Source organism: Gymnodraco acuticeps, unplaced genomic scaffold (genome assembly GCF_902827175.1).
Source record: "Gymnodraco acuticeps unplaced genomic scaffold, fGymAcu1.1, whole genome shotgun sequence".
Taxonomy (NCBI): Eukaryota; Metazoa; Chordata; class Actinopteri; order Perciformes; family Bathydraconidae; genus Gymnodraco; species Gymnodraco acuticeps.
Genome location: NW_022990548.1, coordinates 394,262 through 415,135, shown reverse-complemented (window position 1 = coordinate 415,135; position 20,874 = coordinate 394,262). Strand labels below are relative to the sequence as shown.

The 20,874-nt window shown below is 40.7% G+C and overlaps 1 protein-coding gene, 1 long non-coding RNA gene and 1 pseudogene across 2 annotated transcripts; all 3 read right to left on the bottom strand.

The window, feature by feature from the left end:
* Window positions 1-332: 332 nt before the first annotated feature.
* On the bottom strand, window positions 333-17,039 carry LOC117553422 (probable E3 ubiquitin-protein ligase HERC4). Its single transcript, XM_034227325.1, is given in 22 exon segments — window positions 333-1,048; window positions 4,290-4,398; window positions 4,529-4,712; window positions 6,948-7,018; window positions 7,112-7,178; window positions 7,293-7,459; window positions 7,576-7,725; window positions 7,832-7,926; window positions 7,929-7,995; window positions 8,121-8,216; window positions 8,375-8,494; window positions 8,630-8,740; window positions 8,742-8,779; window positions 9,824-10,022; window positions 10,267-10,362; window positions 11,584-11,715; window positions 13,176-13,267; window positions 13,356-13,429; window positions 13,431-13,575; window positions 14,182-14,252; window positions 14,355-14,466; window positions 16,757-17,039. Coding segments are annotated over 22 exon segments (2,652 nt in total). The 5' UTR covers window positions 16,980-17,039; the 3' UTR covers window positions 333-815.
* On the bottom strand, window positions 11,048-11,616 carry LOC117553425. Its single transcript, XR_004570147.1, has 3 exons — window positions 11,424-11,616; window positions 11,243-11,342; window positions 11,048-11,109 (listed from the first exon to the last, which is right to left on the bottom strand). It is a non-coding gene; the product is annotated as an uncharacterized LOC117553425 (long non-coding RNA).
* Window positions 17,040-18,777: 1,738 nt separating the features above from the next.
* LOC117553421 lies at window positions 18,778-20,430 on the bottom strand (annotated as a pseudogene).
* Window positions 20,431-20,874: the final 444 nt, after the last annotated feature.

Genomic DNA, 20,874 nt, shown 5'->3' with positions numbered 1-20,874 from the left:
AGTTATACATTTGTTTAGTCAATATGGAAGAAACTAATTCCCAATACTTAGTTCAAAATAACATTGGGCTTGGTAAATTAGCAATTAACTATTGTCGAATAGGCCTACTGCCGCTAAACTCAGTATACAGGATGAGGTAGAGTTTTCAGACCCAATCATCAAAGATTAAAGGTAATTTGTATGCATAAAAATATGACCTAACATAATGTATGAGGTGATTATTTCACAGTAAATTAAATAAGAGGAGATTCTGCAGTAAATAAACCAGTTCCACAGTACAGTGTTATATCTTAAGATGTGTATGTTTTAGCAGTTATTCAACAGCCGAGGAGCACAGTAGGAAGTCATTTTTATTGCATCAACATACAGTATAATGTTAATTAACAAATGATTCCTATATTAAGGTTTTGAAAAACTTAACTCAACAATAAAAGTCTCCAGAACACAAAGGAGTATTATGTTTAAACATATTGTATGTAACATTTGTTACATGGTTAACTTACCAAAATAATACAACAAAGTCACACCCTTATTCATCTTAGAAGATCATGTCATGCTTAAATATGTACATAGGGCGTTTTTATGAAATATGCATATATACATACAAATCAAAATGGAGTATGTATAACAGCGTTTTTGCTATTAGGGAAGGATTTCTGATATTAACCCACCACACAATACATCCTATTTATCAAGAATTTCTCAGCCATACAGTTTGTTAAGAAACAGGTATAGTAGCAATACTACAAAGGCTGCTTCTTGGTTTACAAAGTGCTGTATGACAATGTTAAGTCTTCTGTTCAGACCAGACACCATCAGAGTTCAGTCCCAGCTTCTTTGAAGATGATTTTGTTGCTGCTCAGAGCCTCGGTCAGCCTGGTCTGCATGATCTCTTTGGTTGAGTAGAAGGGCAGCTCCAGGTCCGAGTAACACGTATCTGCGTTGGGGAAGAACTGGTCAGGGGGGCCTTGGACTTCTGCATCTCTGATTTTCATCTTGAACTTCTCCAGGTCAAGAATAGGCACCCTTTCAAATCCGGTCACAAAGCCTGGTGGAGAGAGAAGTGGTAATCAGTGAGTTTCTCACTTTTAAACTGCTCTTCCTATAAATCAGACCTGAATGTTAAATTAATTTAGTTTAATTGTGCCTTCTTGTGCCCTCCTTTAAGGTCGGGTTCGCAACTGAATGTAGAACGTTTATTTAAGAAGAAGATTATGGACACACCGGCCAATAAAACACCTGGTAAACATGAGGGAGCAGAATATCCTTTTGACAGCAAATCATCAAAGTATTCCCCTCAAACTATCAATTAAGTTACATTTGAAGTTTGAGAGTTAATTTCTAGTTGAAGACTTTTCTCAATAAAATACCTTTGTTGCTCTTTAGACCCGCAGTTGCTTATTGTTTTGGACTGTGCAATTTTAATGTTCCAATGTTCTATATCCTTTGCCATTAATTCACAGGAGGGTTTAGAGCAGGGGTACTCAAATACAAATCTTAAAGGTCCAAAATAAATGTTTCAATAAGACAAAGGTCCGTTTATTACGGTCATTCAAACTTTTAAACAATTGCAACAAGATTCTTAACACGAGGTTGCAAAAACAAAAATAATCTGTATGCAGCAGTTTTCATTGTTATTGTTTCTGTGCTTGACCCCTCAGAGTCGCAGTGTAAGAGCAGCACAGTTAGGAATAAAGGCAGCTGCACCCTCTTTCATTCAGCATTCCCATTATTGCTTTATAAATGTATTCCCCTTGTGTGTCCACTGAGGTTCGTCAGGCCCAACACATCTTCAACAAACTCCCCCTTTGCCTCATCATAAAAACTCACAAACACCAGCAACTGAGCATTGTCAGTGGTGTCAGTGGACTCACCCACAGCTAAGGAAATGCACTGTGCATTTTTTATTCCATCACAAAGCTGATGAATCAAATCACCAGCCAGTATTTATGTTCTTCTGGTTGCTGTGCAATCTGAGAGGGGGATTTGCTTGATTTGACCTGTTATTTCCTCTTTTTGTTTGCCTTCAACATGGTCTCCATCACTTCAGTCATGCATTCTTTTATACTGCAGTTATTATCCAGTGGAAAGCCCTTACCTACTGGCCTAGTTCAATCAAAGTGGTTACTTTTTTTTGGCTGGGCAGTGTAGTTTTAAACACCGTCTTATTTGACTTTCTCAGGACTTAAAACAGTTTTTTGGGGGCAGACCCCCTCAAAGAAAACAATATATTTACACACGTAAGGTCATCATCTTAATAGTTGTGTATGCTCATCCGTGAGCAGAGCATCAAGTTGACATGTCTATTACAGCTGAATGCGGCGATTACCATCTTGTTCAGCAAAACGCCTCACAAACGTATTAAGATCAACAGCTTTAGTGCGTTTTGATTCAATGCTGAGTACAGCCAAACTGACAGTCTCTTCTCTGTCAGTGTAGACCGCAAATACCTCATTCCTTCAGTGCTTGGGTCCGAATGCTTCTCGTTTTGCGCCGTCCAGTTCAAATGAAATCGCCGCCAAATCGTATGTCCACGCTCGCGCCAGGACCGGGGGAGGGGTTACATGACGTGCATCTTGTGCTGCATTCACTTGCACTCGGACATTAGAGACTTTCTCTCATAAATGTCCGATGAGCCACAACTTTTCTTTCAAAACAAAGCTGCCAACTGGGGTGGCAAGGCCTATTTTTAGGGTGTCAGTTGCCACCCCGGTAGGTGAAACTAGGCTACTAGCTACAGTACAGATGGAACTAGATGAGCTGTTAACTCTCGCTCTGAATTTTTTTTGTTTTTGTTTTAATTCTCGCTCTGACTTAGACAGGTTGAAAGAGACACACACATTTTTCCCACCCGCAGTCCGCGAAGACCCGCCCTACTGTGCCTCTGATTCGCAGATTGTTTGGGGGGAAAAAACGCTGACTGGATGCTGAATGTGATTGGACCAAAGCGTTGACACACACAGGTGGAACACAGTGGAACAGTCAGACATGCAGAGCGCTGTTTGCAGTGGACATAGCGGAGAATTTTGACTCGTTGCGAATGCGTTGTGGCGATGTCTCACATATAATACAGAGAGATCATACATATGAAAAGTATAATTTGCTCAGAGTCCGGAGACAGTGGTGGTTCGGTCCGGATCCGGACCGGAGTCCGTAGTTTGAGGATGCCTGGTTTAGAGTGATCCTGATGCAGACTCAAACAGATGAATTTCCGGTCTTTTGCTGCAGTTTAGAACGATGTGTATTGCTTTACATACCAAGGTTTAAGTATACAGTGTCAAAGGGTTGTGGTATGAGCATCTGCCGGCTGGGCTGGTAGAATCGGTTTGCTCTTCCTCCTGTCACCTATGACCCCTTTTATACACCCGGTGCAGCTAAACCCCGCCACCAAGTGTTCAAAAATAATATTGCACTATACATATAAATTAAATAAACTGAGACACCAACAAAACCCATCAAATGGCTCCTACAGACTGTATGTATTCCCGCTCAATAGAGTGGTGCAGTGATGAAGTATTTTTGGGGGCTTGGGATTTTCCCATTGGATTTCGATATATTGCAGAAAATTAGCTTTTTGGCTAACACATGTTTATGATATTTAACATGTTTTGTTCGGCAGGATAATCTCCACATATCAACACAACTTGAAGATTTATGAAGTGTAAATGTAACAGCAGAAATAATTATATATAATAAACATATTGCTATAAACGACATCAAAGTTACATGGCTGTGCATCAACACTGCTAAGCTAAAAGCGGATTTGTGTTGGCGTAATGACGCTTAGAAATGTATTTAGTCCCTTGTTAGCAACCACCATTTACATGACATATAGAAGTTTAGGACATTTGCCAGAAGTAAAAAGCTAATTAGGCTATACAACGTACATGATGGTCACATGCTGTGCATCACCACCGAAAAGCTAAAGGTGGCTAATATTTGACGGAAATAGATGAAGTAGTCTCATTTGGACACTTTTTAACAACTGCAATGTATATGACACAGAAGTTGTGATAAGACAAAGGAACCAGAATTGATAAGAAGCCTGTAAGATGTGGAATAAGTCATTCCGGGTTTTAGGACTCATTCCTGCACCAATTTATAGTGGCTCATTAGAAGATTTTAAGGCAACTATAAGAAGTTGTATTGACTCCAAGCAACCAACAGTTACATAACTTACCAGATGTACATAGTAAATGTGAAACTTTCATGAACCATCTACATTATTGCTTCATGAAAATTATAATTTCTCATTGGTTTAATCTGTTAAAATCAGGTAAAATGCTTACAAAGGAAAGCTTTCTTCTGATCCTCCGTTAGATCATCAAAAACCTCCCAAAACATCTGTATGGTGGGGTGTAGAGGGGTCGTGTCGTACTCCCCCTCATAAACTGTGACCTAAATACAGTGAAACAGACACATACTTCTTATATACAGTAGACTGTTGTAGTATTCAAATAAAGCACAAAAGGATGGGACAGGTTTAAGCGAAAACTAGAACATGAGAAGCTCTTGTTTTGGACTGTACCTGTTTCAGCCTGGCCCAGTCATTGAAGTCTTTGCCCACCAGCACATCCTGCAGCTCCCGTGGTCGGAACAGCTTCACCAAATCCTGGTCACACACCTGGAAGAAGCCCCGCTTGAACTCCTGAAACACACCTTCCACTGATGTGTTGAAGGCATGGTTCACGTAGGCTTCCACATACTCCTTCCTGTTCAGCAGATTGAAGTTACAAGTCAACAAGATCAGGTTCAGATCCTGTCAAACTATGCTCTGACAGGAGGATATCATTTTCTTCAGCCTGATTAAGATAAGACTGAGCCGGTGCTGATTATAGTGTTACACATACCAAGACTGATGTAAATGAATCAATCAATGTATTAAATAGGGAGGCTGTGGCTCAGTGAATTAGTGCGCTGAACAGGTTCAAACCCCACTGAAGTCAGCATGTCGTTGTGTCCCTGAGACACTTCACCCCAAATTTCTCCTGTGGGGATTGTCCACAGTACTGAATGTATGCAAGTCGCTTTGGATAAAAGCGTCTAACAAGTGACATGTAATGTAAATATCTTTTTACGGGTTAGCGTCAGAAATAAATGATTAGATTTTAAAGGTATTTCCTAGCAGGTAAAAGCAATGATTTAAGAGAAATTCTGTCTACAAAGTTACCTGCTATCTTTAAGCTTATTGTTTTAGTTTTTTGCCCTACAATTTTATTTTATAATAAAGGAAAAATCTCAGATAAACCCAATAAAAGTCATGTATCTTCTTTCATAATTCTCTACAATATAAGCCTTATGGTGCGTTCACACTGGATAAGAAGCAACTTTTGCGTGGCTACATGTAAGGTCAATGTAGGGTTGCCAACTTCCAGAAATGGAGAAACGGGACACATGCATGTGTCCCCCGCGCGCGAAGATTTTCGGGTTTCTGGCGGATTTAGTTACTTTTTTTTTAAACTTTATTTCGGTTTTAGGGTTAGGGTTATGTTATTTAATTCTTTTGGGGGAGCCAGCACCCAAGGGTTCGAGGGGTCAAACCCCCCAAAACCCTCAAAATGCATAGAAAACTATGCATATAACACAATACAAACACAATGATCTTACACCTGCATTAGGCTACTACATCACATTGTATATCAGCATGTTCAAATCGGATAGGTGGGCAACTAGGGACATCTGGGCACCTCGATGTACAATTGGCTATTTTGTCCAAAATGTTTAAAAAATAAATATTTGAAAAATGGTATTAAGTAATGCAAAGTATACATGATGTGAACATGCACGGTACATCATTATTAGACTTAATGTTATCCTTCAACCAACCATTTTCCCAGCATTTTCCCATCAATCAGCTGACACCACACACACACACACACACACACACACACACACACACACACACACACACACACCACACACACACACACACACACACACACACACACACACACACACACACACACACACACACACACGACCCGAGACAGATCTCCACTCACAGGCTTTACCCAACAGTGTTTTTCTTCCACTGTTTGTTGTAAGTCTTTTCTTTTTAGAAGGGCCAGGGCCCAGAACCACATCCTCTCTCTCTTCTCCTCTTTCATTATCACCTCCTCCACCGGCAGCGCTCATTTTCCCACACGACTGAACAGGCTGACATGACACACAAACAATGATGCCGCGCCCGCGGCCCACCGGAGAAAATCTCACACACACACACGTGCGAGCATTGTGCCTGCCCTGTCCACTGAGCGGTCCTAGTGCCCTTCGCATACAGCACACAAACACACAGGCACGCAGCCAGACACACTGCATTGCGCGCAAACAGAAACATATTTTTTATTTTCCCCTTTTCACGGGAGTCCGGGACAAACAATGTCCCGTACGGGACACGCCCCTTTTGTCTCAAATACGGGACGTCCCGGCTAATACGGGACGGTTGGCAACCCTAGGTCAATGTGAAGACGCGGATAAATGCGAATTTGCCCTGTGGCGCAAATCAAGCGAATGACGCGGCTATAACGGTAGCTTAGCCTGATCGATTCGAAAACATACATTTTAAAAGTTTTTAGTCTGCCGTCTTGGAAGCACACTTGAAAAGCATGAATTCATGGTTTTATCTAACCTGTATCAGTATGTTGTTATTTCGGCATCATTCTGATACATATATTACAATTAAATCAAATAAATATATGTTAATTGTTGTTTGTTGTTGTTGGTATCTACATGGAGATAAGTTTCACCTCCTCGCCAGCACGTATAGTTGAGTGACACTAGCAAACACAAATTATGCCAAGGTCAAACTTAGGCGTGTAATGTCCGGTGAAATTTAAAGCTTATATATAAAACCCAAGATGTTGACTTACATACTATTTAAGATTGTAATCTGATGACAAATAACAAAACACACAAGGAAGTCACAGAAATGCTTTCATTGCTCCTACCTATTTTGACCTGTCAAAGGCTTCTCAGGATTGTGAGGATCAAGGTCAACGTTTGTTCCATCCCAGTTGATCTGGTGATCAACAGAAAAAGGTGAAATCACTGCATTGGGAAATAAATATCTGTTGTTGGATCAGAAAGAGGATGAAGACTGTAAAACACATACTGAGAAATCCATGTTGAGGATTTCTATTTCATCATCTGTGTAGTCTTCCAGAATGTTCTTCAGACCCCTTGAAACACGATAAAAGGAATTACATTTCAGCTTTTAAAAATGTACTGTATATTCTGACCAAAAATCTGCACGTCAAACCCAAAATGTGTGGGATTTAAATGAATTTCCTTACTCTCCAACACAGGGCCTGAATTCCATCATGTCCCCCAGTGAAGGCCTCACACCCAGCAGCTTCTTGAACAGAGCCAGTGGGAAGGGTAAGTGAACGATACACTGGTTGTACAAGGCCAATCCACACAGAACCCCAAAGTGTAGGTACCTCTGGTCCTCTGGTGCTGCCTGGTGTTGTTAGGAGAGACAATGTTTAACAGAAAAGTGGAGAAATACCAGGATGATAATTACTTTTGTGGTATGATCATTGGATCCTTTTTATCATTGCATAATTATCATCTTACTTTGGATGGGAACCATGCCAGTGTCTTGGAGTCATTGTACATGAACATCCCGGTTTCAGCTGAAACCATCTCGTGAAACACTTCGTAAAAAAAGTCTTTCACGTAGCCATAGAAATCGTTCCAGCCGGGCAAATTTCCATCATAATAAACCTACAAGATGAAAGGCAAAAAATATACAGCAGCTCATACAAGAGTCACTAAACAATAATGCAAGATTTTTAATGTGACTTCACGCAGAATTAAACCACCATATTACCATCAGTGGAGTCTTGTAGTCACTCGGAGTTGTAAAAGCCAGATATTCGAAGGTGTCTTTCAAAACTGATCCTCGCCTCACCTTCACTACAAAAGCAGGTCTTTAGGCATAGGGAATCCGAATTCCCTTTGGATTTCCCCAAAAATATGAGCCATTTCGTTGGTCTGGAATACAGGACAATTCCAGATTTCATTTCTCATAACTTATTTTACCCATTCTCTGTTGTGTAACTTAATGCCTACTTCGGTGGGTTTTTCTTAATTCTTATGAGGTACAGAACTTGACTTACCTTGGTGAATTGAGCATTCAGGTCAAAAACATACTTCTTCGACTCCAGGTCCATCACAGACGGAAAGCTGCAAAGGATAAGTGGCTCAGTATTCTTCTGAAAGGGAAAAAAGGTTAGATAGATGGTTTTTAAGTGTGTGTTTGTGTGGGTCTACTTGAGTGAGTGCTTTACCCTCGCTGGTGTATCTGTCTACTACTACTAATAACGACTATTCTGAATGAACATTTTAGCTTTTCTCTCTTTTTTTTTGTTACCTTGTATGATGATCCGAAACGCCAAAGCTGCCAATCCTCAAGATAAAATGTCTCGTTTGTCAACAACAAACAAAATTCACTTTCTGGCATCTTTTGAGGTTCTGCAATCCTGTGGTTGACCTTAAAATAAGTGTTACATTTATTAAGTAAAAGGTTCAGCAATTTTAAAAGCTTTATTTTGTTGTTAGAGTCTGGAGGATAACTGGTTCATGCTGTGTGACATTTATGAAAATTCAGCCAATAACGGATACTCACGTTGTACATCAACTGGAGGACTAGTAGCAGATTTTTGACTTCTGAGCTTCGATGCACAGGTTCGTTGAACAGGATCACTGAGAGGGCCTGCTTCCATACCTCAACATGTTTACCTCATGGTGGAGGATGGCAGTGAGGACCACCAGTCCCCTGAGGAACACAACATGGAGATATGCAGTCATTAACGTCAGTGAGCACGAAACACCCTGAGCAGATGTCATACCTTGACAATCAGCATATTTTTTTTTCATAAACCAAGAATGAACATTTGAATTGCCAATTTTTTTTAAATGATTAGGTCCTAAAAGTGTGTAAATGTGTTAAAAGCAAATCCAGAGTTATTTTCCCCTGCATTCATTTGATTAAGATGAAACCGGCAGTGACGGATTAGATTGGAGGCGGGTCTTAAGGAAAACGCATTCTCTATTGGCCATGGTTCAACGATGATCTGAGGATTATTGAACTCAAGTCGGGTCATTTTGTCTTCATGTGCTGCTGAGCACCTCTAAAGGAATGGACGGGGATCCACCTCCAAACGCTGTATCCAGTTCTCTTGAACTTCCGGGTCAGAAGTCCCCACAACAGCAGGGCTACGTAAAATGTGGTTACCTTGGGTGGAATTTTGAGGAGTGCATTCTGTTGTCCAACTCTTCATCTAACAACTTACTCTTTGTTTCTTAAATGCCTGCTATCTGTATTTAAAATCATCCACTGCAAACAAAAATATCTCAACGGAAGTCTTAATTTCAAGGTCGGTGGTGGGTAATGTGGTGAAAATTACATTTAGTTTTCTCCAACAGCTTCAAAAATAAAAATGTGTTTTTTTGCTTTTGATGTGAAGAAAACAACCAGATATTGACATCTGCATAGGCAGTAACTTAAAACCGCAGCTCTGACATAGTGTTAGGACAGTGACCACGAAATAGGCTGTGAGATAAATTGTGCAAGATTGTACGCATGCATCTTTCCCTGTGACCACCAATAAAATGCGCGCTATACTGTAGGAAGGTAATAGTTGCATGTAAATAAATGTAATGACTATTGCAGAACATTTTCAGAAATAAATAGTATTAAAATTGGGGTTTGACTTCATGTAAACCACAATGACCTAAAAACGTCTGATGTGTAATGCATTTTCAAAAAACAGTTAGTATGAAAAAATATATGTTGCTGATTGTGTAAAGGTGAGGTTACCTATGACCTGGAGGCTGCCAGCAGACAAGTTCAGTATAGCAGCAGCGATCGCCTTAGCGAGCTTTATGCTCTTTAGTGGAGGTTTGTGGTTCTGGATCACATGCAGGAGCTCATTGAGAATCAGGAAGATCCTCAACCCCTCCACTCCCACTGGCTGCTTATCAAGGGAGGGGAGCAAGTTCAAGAGAGCACCCTCAACCTGTTAGTTTCGAGAAGCACAGCAAGGGATAAGTACCTATCAGGACTCTTTGGTCATTCTTAACACTTTAGACAAGAGTAATTATAGAGTTAATCCTGCCTTACAATTTGTACTAGTTACAAATACTGAACATACTGAAGGTAATAATAATAATAATACATTGAATTTGTATAGCGCTTTTCCCAGTGCTCAAAGACGCTTGTCTTAGGTAGAACAACTTTAAGAAGCCCAAACCTACCCTTACCTCTGCAAACACATTGTCCTTCTTTACCAGTTTGTGGAAAGCAAGTTGTGCAAGTGGCAGGTTCAGGCCACAGTACTTTGGGTGAAGTCTGGGAAATGTTCATCTTTGCCTATAAAAACAAAGAAAAAAAAACTTCTGTGAGACTTTACCTTAGGCATATTGGTGCTTTCAGATAAATGCTAACTTCAGCAGGCTAACATGTTTACAGCATGGATGTATAAAGAGAACTGGATACCTTGGGAGGCGGGGACCCCGTTCGTTCCTATGAAAACTGCTCAGTGGCACAAGAAGCCAAAACGGCCTGCCCTCTCGAGAGCTAAAGTAACTCGGCCCATGGAGGGTGCGCACTTGTGTTTTGCTTAAGCCCTGCCTCCGATCTCCTGCTCGGTCCAATGAATGGAAAGGGAAAATGACTGGTATTCTAACATGCAGCACACAGCATCCATGCTAGCAGGTCTTTTTAACTTAATCAACTTCTTAGGTAAGTGTTTAGCTCATTTGCGCTAAACACAAAGTAACCTGCTGGCTGCTTCCTGGAACTTTTTGTAATTAATTATTTTCCAGTAAATGTCTGTGCACCCATGTTGTGCTAGAATCCTGAGGAGGATGCATTTTAAAAATGTTTTGTAACCATGCATGTTGAAGATGTATAAAGTTGTGGATTTCATTCACAGATCAACATGGCCATCTCTATAGCCATTCAACAAGCACAGCTTAAAAGGAAATGTTACAATTTCACCAGATAAAAAGAAATGATTATAAAGTTTGTGCACTGTGTTTACCTTTTCTCAAGGGAAGCTTGCATTCAGACAGGAAGCAGAGGAAAACATTCTGTGAATTTCCCTGTGAAGATTTGAAATCTTAGTTCATTGCACTATTAACCGCTACAGATCCAATCAATCATTTCTGCCATGTAGTCCATATAACTTCTGGCTACTATTATACATGTAAGTAATAATATAATTGATATACTTACTGTTTCATCTGTTTCCAGCCTTTGAATCACACTCAGCGGTCCATTTGTCCATCATGTGATCAAAACAGTCTGTAACAGTGTTTGCCTCCTCCTGAACATCCTGCAAAATAGACAGTTGAATGAATGTTACGTGATTAAACCCATGACCATTATGGTCTGTACTGTATGATTGTGCTGGTACCTCATTAGATGTGCAAACTGCAAATGAACAGCTGTTTCCCCTGCAAAGATGTTTTTTAATTACACGTTGGTGTCTGTAATAAAACAGAATAAAGGTGAAATCACTGTGAAGTCATTCATTGCGTTTGCATTATTTAATCTATCTTTCACCGTGTAGATACCCTGTGGCAGTTGAACAGGTAGCGGCACAGACGGATGACTCTCCTCTCCGGGTCCCAGCTTGCCCCTGCTCTCTCCACACCCAAAGGGAGTAGACCCTCTTGGAGTCCTGTGCAACACCGAATGTGTGATGTCTGAGCAAAGGGCAATCATTTTAATGTCACCGCAGACACAAACACACTTTGACCGGCCTCTTGCAATAGTTTGAATGAAAATTGCTTCCATGATTGCTTCATAAAAGGTGAGATATTCTTGTACCTTCCACAGGCGATCTTGGGTGACCTTTGCCCCCCAGAGCTCTGCAACAAGCCGAGGTCGTAGTTTCATCTCTGAATGAGTTTGTGCCCGAGCTGTCCATATTCACCAGAGCCAAACGTAAACACTCCACCCGTCCTGAGGAGGCAACCAGACATTGTTACGCATGTACTTGTGTTAGACGTTCTCGGTACGGGGTCTTAGAAGTTTCCAGTATTGCATAAAAGGTCCTTAAAGATCTCCTAACATGCTATTTTTAGGGCATATATTATGGGTCTCAGAGATATACAAATATATATTTTTAAGATGTCTATGATGTGTTTTTCTCAAAATACCAAACAGATCATGCATTTTAGACACCCCTCACATCCTTCTGTTTGTCCCTGTTAGAGAAACCTGATTCTGGGGTCCTTAGATTGAAAAAAAAAGAGGAGGGGGGTGCTAATGCCTGCTCAGAATTCTAACGAGATACAGCTAAATGCTGCCGTGATTAAATGCCATCATGTTGCAAACCACATCAAGGATATTTTCTGAACAGTATGGGAGCTCAAATGCTTTTTCTGCTGGCGGGTTTATTAGAAAGGGTGAGTTCCTTTTTTATTTCCTGCTTTTTTACACACATGCTCTCCAGTACAGGTTAGCTCTGAGTGTTAGCGATGCTTGCTAATGTAACAAGACCATATTACGTGCCAAAAACACGTCGTTTTAGAGATTTGGGTATGGAGGAAAAGAGAGAGGTATTTGTTTTCTGACACTGCGTGAGTTCCCTGACACCACCGGGGGACACATATAAAAGACATCAAAAAAGTGCATTTTGCATGATAGGAGACCTTTTGTTCTGTTAGCCAATAATTCATAGTCTGCTGTTAACATCATACTTGTTTTGGTTCAGACTCACTTCTCTGACCAGCACCGATTAGCCGAAGCAGGGTAGTCTTTTAGTTTTTCGTGATTTTTTGTATTTGTATATACATATATATGGCTATAAAAATAAGCATCTGTAAGCTAAAGCTCGTCATATTTAAACCCGAACAGCTAAACATAATTTGTTAAAGCATGTTTAACTTTTTCAAGACTTTTTGAATATATTTAAAATAAGTATTGGACGATTTATTGGTTTGTTGTGTTTTTGAGTTATTGCGTGCTTTTAACCACAGACATTTTACTTAAAAACAAAAAAAAAAAATTATCCTCTTGGTTCTCTGAGCCATTGAAAACCTATTGCATTTGCACGAGGGTGTGATTTTATGAGCACATTTGAATTATGTTACTGTATGTGTACTATGTCTGCTGTCCAGAAGAAAAAAGGACTGCAGGTTGGCAAAATCAGGAATCTAACCTTTGTCAAAGTGGCCGTGTGGGCCTTTCCACAGGCAATGTGGGTAGTTTTCTTCAAGTTCAGACAATGAACAGGAGTGGGTGTATGTCTGTCTGTAAAAAAAGAATAACAAGTTCTAATGTAAATAGTATAAATAGGTTTTGAAATGCTAGTGCTGTGTCAATAGTACTTGACATGTACCTGTAGTGTCTCCCAGGCCGAGCTGCCCACAGTGGTTGCTGCCCCAGCTGAACACCGCTCCAGAGACAGAGAGGGAAGCTCTGCCCCCCCCCTGCAGCGACCTGCACCAGGGGGACCGCTGACAGAGAGTTCAGGTGTTGGGGGGATTCGGTGCTGGGCTGTCTCTCCCCCAGACCCAGCTGGCCCCTGGAGCCCTGGCCCCATGTATACACCTGACCATCTGTGGAGAAAACACCGTGACTTGTATAGAACTTCCCTAATGCACCTTTTGTTGGCAAACTACTTTGTAATCAATGATTTTTTGAGAGACAGGTTTTGTTATTATAATAATTATTATTACCGTCCAATACTAGGTTTTTTGGAGCCGATGTCCATACCTTAGGATCATAAATCCTGGAGAAAATGCGGTTTCCGTGACAGTTGTTCCATTTTTAAATAACATAAAGCGAAAAATAAACAAAATAAAACATATTTATATCAACCTAAAAAAAGTATGAATTTGCATTAAAAGTATAAAATAACATTTAAAGGGTTCATATTATTCTTATTTTCAGGTTCATATCAGTATTTGTGGTCTCTACTGTGACATGTCTCCATGCTTAATGTTCAAAAAGCTCTTTATTTTTCTCATACTGCCTGTGCTGCAGCACCTCTTTTCACCCTCTGTCTGAAACCAGAGCCCAGTCTGCTCTGATTGGTTAGCTGGCGGGCTCTGTTGTGATTGGTCAACCCCTAAGAGATGATTCGGCCCTCAGCTTATCATGTACGATGTGACCACCACATGTGTGGAAACGGCTCTCCCCCTGAGCCACGGCCTTTACTGTACCTTTGGTCAGGGCGACTGAATGATGGCTCCCACAGGCGACCTGAGAAACTGCACACAAAGTCTGCATAGGCCTGAGAGAACAAGAATCCAAGTGAAGACACATTTTCACAATTTAATACATTTACTTGCAAATGCAGGACTCTGATTGACGCATAACCTCAGTGGCTCCTCACCTTGGAACGAGCTTTCTGTCCACACAGAGAACTTGTCCTCCCTTGGACAGCAGTGTGACCGTATCATCTCCACAACTCACAGTCTTGATCTTGTCTTTAAACTTCACAAACTCTGAGAAAACACAGAAACACAGCAGGTGTAAGGGATGCAGCTGATTGGTTACAACTATAGAAAATATGCTAAATCATCCATTTGTTCATTGAACACCTCAGACATCATCAAGACAAATATGGATGGTTACAAACGTGAATGAAAGCTGTGATTGTAAATCAGGGTTATTCCTCTATATCATTTTTGGGAGCCCTTGATGTGTTTAAACATAAGTACTGTTGTTTGAAAATGAATATTAACTTATTTTCTTGGGAATATCTGAATGAATATTATTTGCTATTTTAACCAATTGCAAATACATCTAAATTATAATGTATTTATTTGGAATTCTGTAGGAATGTTGTCATTAATTTATAGATGACATGCTGTGATGAAATGTAAATAAGTCCATCTACTTAAGTATTGTACTATAAATGTACTGTATTTTCACTTAAAACTCTGTAATTTACAGTGAATGTACTATAGTTACACTACAAATTCATATTATGGTATAAAAAACACACGTTTATAAAATATGATATTGTGTTACAAATTAAACTAGCCAACATTTTGTCCAAGAACAGCTTAGTCGATTAATCATCTATCCAATTAAGAGAGGATTTATTGGCGTCTCTGAACATTTAAGTCATTTTGTAATTTATATTAAATAATTAGATTTTTTTGTGCATTTTTTATTTTATTCATTTTAGATTTTATACTGCATTTTGCTGGTTGCCGGACTTTTACTTGTCAGAGTATTTTTACAGTGGTATTAGTACTTTTACGGAAGTAAAGGATTTGAATACTTCTTCCACTTATTAAAAGTGTTATTTGACTCAAACACATGTATAATAAAATAGTAAAACTAGAGAAAAGTACAGTGCTGTAAAGTAACTAAGTAAATGTAAGTACTTGTACTTTACTTGAGTATTTCAATGTTATGCTACTTTGTACTTCTACCGCTAAAATTCAGAGGTAAATGGTGTACTTTTACTCCACTACATGTATGTAATACCTTTAGTTACTTTACAGATTTGGATTAATGATGTGAACTATAATCAACTCTTAAATCAGACTTTAGTTCCACCTGGAGTAAATTCACAAGCTACCCTGCAGTTTACAAAGTCATTCAAACTAGCTGCACCTTTATATGGAGCTAATTTCCTGCCATAACTCCACAAACAAACTAAACAGGTTTTACAAATGCCTCATGATTCACTAACAAACACAATGTGGTTTGCAAATACAAAACACCATCTAGAAACTAATGCATTTAGTTTTGCAAAGAAAAAACGTATCTATTGAACACACACTTTTCAAATAAATCATGTTTCAGACAAATTCAGCATATAGGTTTGACAAGTACACCCTTTTTTTACAAGTACAACACTTTTTTCTTCTCATGGCGGAATATTCCGCCGTGGCTGGCTCATACACTTTGGCTGCATCTCAGGTCGATTAAATGGAATCCTTGCGTCCATCACAAGGAAACCACGAGAAGCAGGGAAATGAGTTTTAAGAGCAATGGGACGTCCTTCCTCCGGAGCGTCACGTGAAGCGACGTCCGTTTGTGTGACACCGCACAGCTGATGTCTGACAGCTATGAGGTGTGATTTGTGCCAAAGAACAGATAACTAAGGTGACTGAGCGGAGAACTAACTGTCAACGTGCGCCAACGCCTCCATCAATTTTGAATGGGTTGACGTAGAATACAGGCGACGTCACGACGATGTCAGACGTCACGGCGACGTATCATAGATGCGCTCAAAGTATTTGCGTCTCTCCATGCTAAAAAAAGTGTTGTACTTGTAAAACCTATGCTGAATTTGTCTCTGAAACATGATTTATTAGAAAACATGTATGTGTTTGTTTGATAGATACGTTTTTTCTTTGCAAAACTAAATGCATTAGTTGTAGATGGGGTTTTGTATTTGCAAACCACATTGTGTTTGTTAGTGAATCATGAGGTATTTGTAAAACCTGTTTAGTTTGTTTGTGGAGTTATGGCAGGAAATTAGCTCTATACATTTACCAGCTTTGATAACACGTTTTATAATGATCAATCATTCTAAAACATATCATATATATTATTCTGGAATTAGCCAATTTGCATAACAAGTAGCTACTTTTACTCTTGGTACTTTACGTATGTATTGCCTGCCGTCGATAGTTACGCCACTGACACTTCTACTTGAGTACAAGATGTGAGTACTTCTCCGCCAATACAGCTTTTACACGAGCTGAGCTGGTAAAAGTAAAACATGGTGTACATAAATCGTAGAGTCCGAAGAGTATCTGGACTAACACTCACTCTGTTTTCCTCTCACTCTGCTCCCAGCTGGGCTCTCTCTGATGGCGATGATGAACGCGTTGCCATTACTTTTGAGGAAAGCGAGCACAGTGCGCCCCGCAGACAGAGCCGTGATATGATACCCGAGCTGAAGATGATGGAGCCCCTCTGCTGTAGGGGGGGCCGTTTCTGAGCCATCTTTTAGCCTGAAGCCCCTCTGACTGTCCTCACCCCAGGAAAACATGTTGTCACACCACCTGCCCGAGTCCCAGCTGACTGATCCCTCACAAAGCACTTCAGATCAGCTGTGAGCCTCGGAAAACGAAAGCTAGAGAGAGTCACACTGAGGTGTGTGCTTTCAAGATAAATGAAAGTGAAACTAAGAGTGGTTGTTTAAATCCAAAGGCTATTATGTTATGAACTATTGCAACATTTAAAATGTGATTAGATTGTAAAAGAGTTGTTAGAGTTACACAGCTAAATGCTAACACTTTTTAGTTAGGTATAAATGTGTCATGCTCCAAAGTGTGCAATAATGTTGTTGTTATTATTATTATTAGTCTATTCATTGCCCATTAACAGGAATTATTTTACAACAATTTAAATATTTTGAAATACTTTAATATTTTAATTTTACATTTTAAATGTAATATTTTTATATTTTTCAGATATTTTAAAGACCAAATGTTTTACTGCTTGAAAAAAAAAGGTTTATTTATTGATAATAAAAGTAATTCTTACTAACTGATGTAATCTTTTCCACGTGATAAACCCTGTGGAAAAGATCAAAAATGCTTTCAACATAGTACTTAAATCTTATTAATAACAGTGATACAGTCGTTGTAAGAATAATGATGATATATATTCAATTGCATATTTCCTCTGAATGATGATGTGTTGTAGTTCCTCACTTTCACCACTGAGAGGCAGCGACTCACTACATTACATTTAGCTGAAGCTTTTATCCATAGCGACTTGCAATAAGTGTAAAAGCATAAAGATTAAAACTCCGACCAACAAGAAAGTGCAGATGTATTCACTTCAAGCAAGCCATATCATTGCAAGTGCTGGTGACTAAGTTACAAGCCTACATTTACTTTTTGAAGTGCTTTTTAAAAAATATAATCTACAGTCTGCAGATCATTCAGCCTGTACTGTATGATGCAATGTGCAGCTGGAAGTTTATGTTTTGCAGTTCATTTTTTATAAAAGAAAATTAAATGAAATCTACTCAGAAAAAATATAAATCTCTTTTGTACACTGGAGTTTTATGTGACATTGAAGGCAAGGCCAATCCCCTTCCAATATCACACTTGGATGGCCTTTCTGAATACCCTCTGAGCATCCTCAGCGAGCATGTTGAGGATAGTAGTGAGAGCGCTGTAGGTGGAGGCATAAGAGATGGCTGCTGATGTTGCTGCTGCTGCTGCTGCTGCTGCTGCTGCTGCTGTTGCTGCTGCTGCTGCTGCTGCTACTGGTGTTGCTGCTGCTGCTGTTGCTGCTGCTGCTAGTGCTGCTACTACTACTGGTGCTGCTGCTGCTGCTATTGCTAATGCTGCTGCTGCTGCTGCTGATGCTGCTAGTGCTGCTGCTACTGGTGCTACTGCTGCTACTACTGCTGCTGGCTGTGTTGCTGCTGCTGCTAGTGCTGCTACTACTACTGGTGCTGCTGCTGCTGCTGTTGCTAATGCTGCTGCTTCTGCTGCTGATGCTGCTAGTGCTGCTGCTACTGGTGCTACTGCTGCTACTACTGCTGCTGCTGGTGCTGCTGCTGCTGCTGCTGTTCTGCTGCTGCTAGTGCTGCTGCTACTGGTGCTACTGCTGCTACTACTGCTGCTACTGCTGCTGCTACTGGTGCTGCTGGGTGCTGCTGCTGCTACTGGTGCTGCTGCTGCTACTACTGCTGCTGCTGCTGTTGCTGCTGCTGTTGCTGCTGCTACTGCTGCTGCTCGGTGCTGGTGCTGCTGCTGCTAGCTGTTGCTGCTGCTACTTCTGGTTGCTGCTGCTGGCTGAACTGCTGTTTGCTGCCGCTACTGGTGCTGCTACTGCTTTAATAATCCAAAAACTGGAATACAACTGAACGCTTCCTCTCTGCTGCTAATGAAAGTAACGTGAAACCCAGACACATTCAGTGTGTTAAGGATAACCTCACACGCTTATTTCTTCAAAGCCACAGGTGATTTCATCTCTGCTCTTGAAGATCATGCAAGAGGCACACGTGCACTATCAGCAAGACTCTGCAGTGATTCGGGGATCAAGACCAAAAGTATTTTGTACACTATGGCATTAGTAACCAGCATGTTTAGATCAAGAGCAAAAGTAGAGCCCAGGATCGGTACAAAGTACTCCGAGTGCAGATGCAGCAGCTAGGTACTTTATTCTTGACTGGAGAGCCTCTTTCTTTTGTTGATGATCTCAAGATTGACATTGGGCATGGCTAACAGCAGAGCATATCTCTTGTGTGCAGGAAGCTCTCTCTCCAGGGTCTCCATTAACAGATGGAAGTCATACAGGTGGAGATCAAGCTGGACACCAGGAAGACTTGTGGAGACCGTATACCTTGATTTTCAAGACCTGCATCACAAGAGAATAAACAAGTTAATTTCAGACAATGAAATTGGAACAGAGTAAAGGAAAGCCCAGCAACCCTCTGCAGTCAGACGCAAAGACCGGTCACACCAACAGACCCTCAGTGAGCTCAGCCAGCAGGGGCAGACTGGCCATTGGGAATAACAGGAGTTTCCCCGTTGGGCCGGTGCTGTGTGTGGGCCGAGGGCCCACATTTGTAAGTGTTCCGACCCAGCCCAGCCCAGTGGGGTGTGGCAGGGTTGGGTTGTAACGGAATACATGTAACGGTGTTACGTAATCAGAATACAAAAATCAAGTAACTGTATTCAGCTCGCGTTACATTTGAAAAACGAGTAATCTGATTACAGTTCTTTCGTAAACCTGAAGTGAATACATTTTGGATTACTTATTGGAATTATTGGTGGAAAGATTTCCTCACAACATTTAATATTCATTACTAAAGGTACGCCGAATCATCACACGTACAAAACCGCGTAGATGGACCAAAAGGGGAGCGTTTGAAAAAATGTGCGGGTCCGCTCAGTGAAACAATAACAACGTAACATGGAGGAACAAAAGTCTGAGTTTAAATTGTGTGTGTGTGTGTATGTGTGTGTGTAGAGGGTGGTGGTTAAAACACATCAGCCACACCGCTCTTTAGCCTTTCTAATGATTCTGAAGGTTGTTAGAGATTTGGGAGGGCAAACTGGGCCGCTTTTCAAATCTCCGCGCGTCCCTATCCAGCTGGTTATAATACAGGAAGGAATCCATATCTACAAAGTACCGTTAACAATAATCTACTTTAATGGCAATATGACAATGCAATACAATCATTACAATACAACATGATATATTACAGTTATATTGTAATGCTTAAAGAGTAATGCCGGCTTACTCCTGCACTGGTTCGCATACTGCAGAGATACTTTCAACCCGGGGCAGCATGTGAAGAAGAGGGCAGAAAGCCAGGGATCAACCGGAGATATGCCGGAGTAAGAAGGAGGGGTTTAAGGGTTAGGGTCAGCTGGTCATCTTTTCCGGTCGTCTCCATTCGGCGACGCAACGCTGGCCAGCAGGAAGACCAAACAGGGCTCACTTCACAACCAAAAGGTCTCAAGAACCTGCATAACCTACACCTCCCCCACAGAGCAATAAAACCCTGTTTACTCCAAACAGCCCCAACTCCAGCTCACAGTTTTACAACACTTATTCCATTTTAAAGCTCATCCATAGTTTGCTAATATGAATACATACAAATATTACCCCACAATGTAAACACAGTGAAGGCGGTGCGTGAAAGGCACTGCACGCTCCTCTTCTCAGAGGCTGAGTTAACCCTCCCGCTGCCCCCTGGCCGCTGCAGAGATTTCATGAAGTGAAGGGAGGTTTTCCTTCTATAAAACAGCTGCGGGCAGCAGATCCTGTTTGCCAATCCGGTGCTTAAACAAATATAGCTCATCACCCCTGGCCGAAATGTCCTTAAAATGAAGTCCGAGTTCGACATTTTAATTCATGTCCTGCCAACACTGACAGGACAGAAGGCGACACGCCCTTTCTAAGCCATGTCCTCA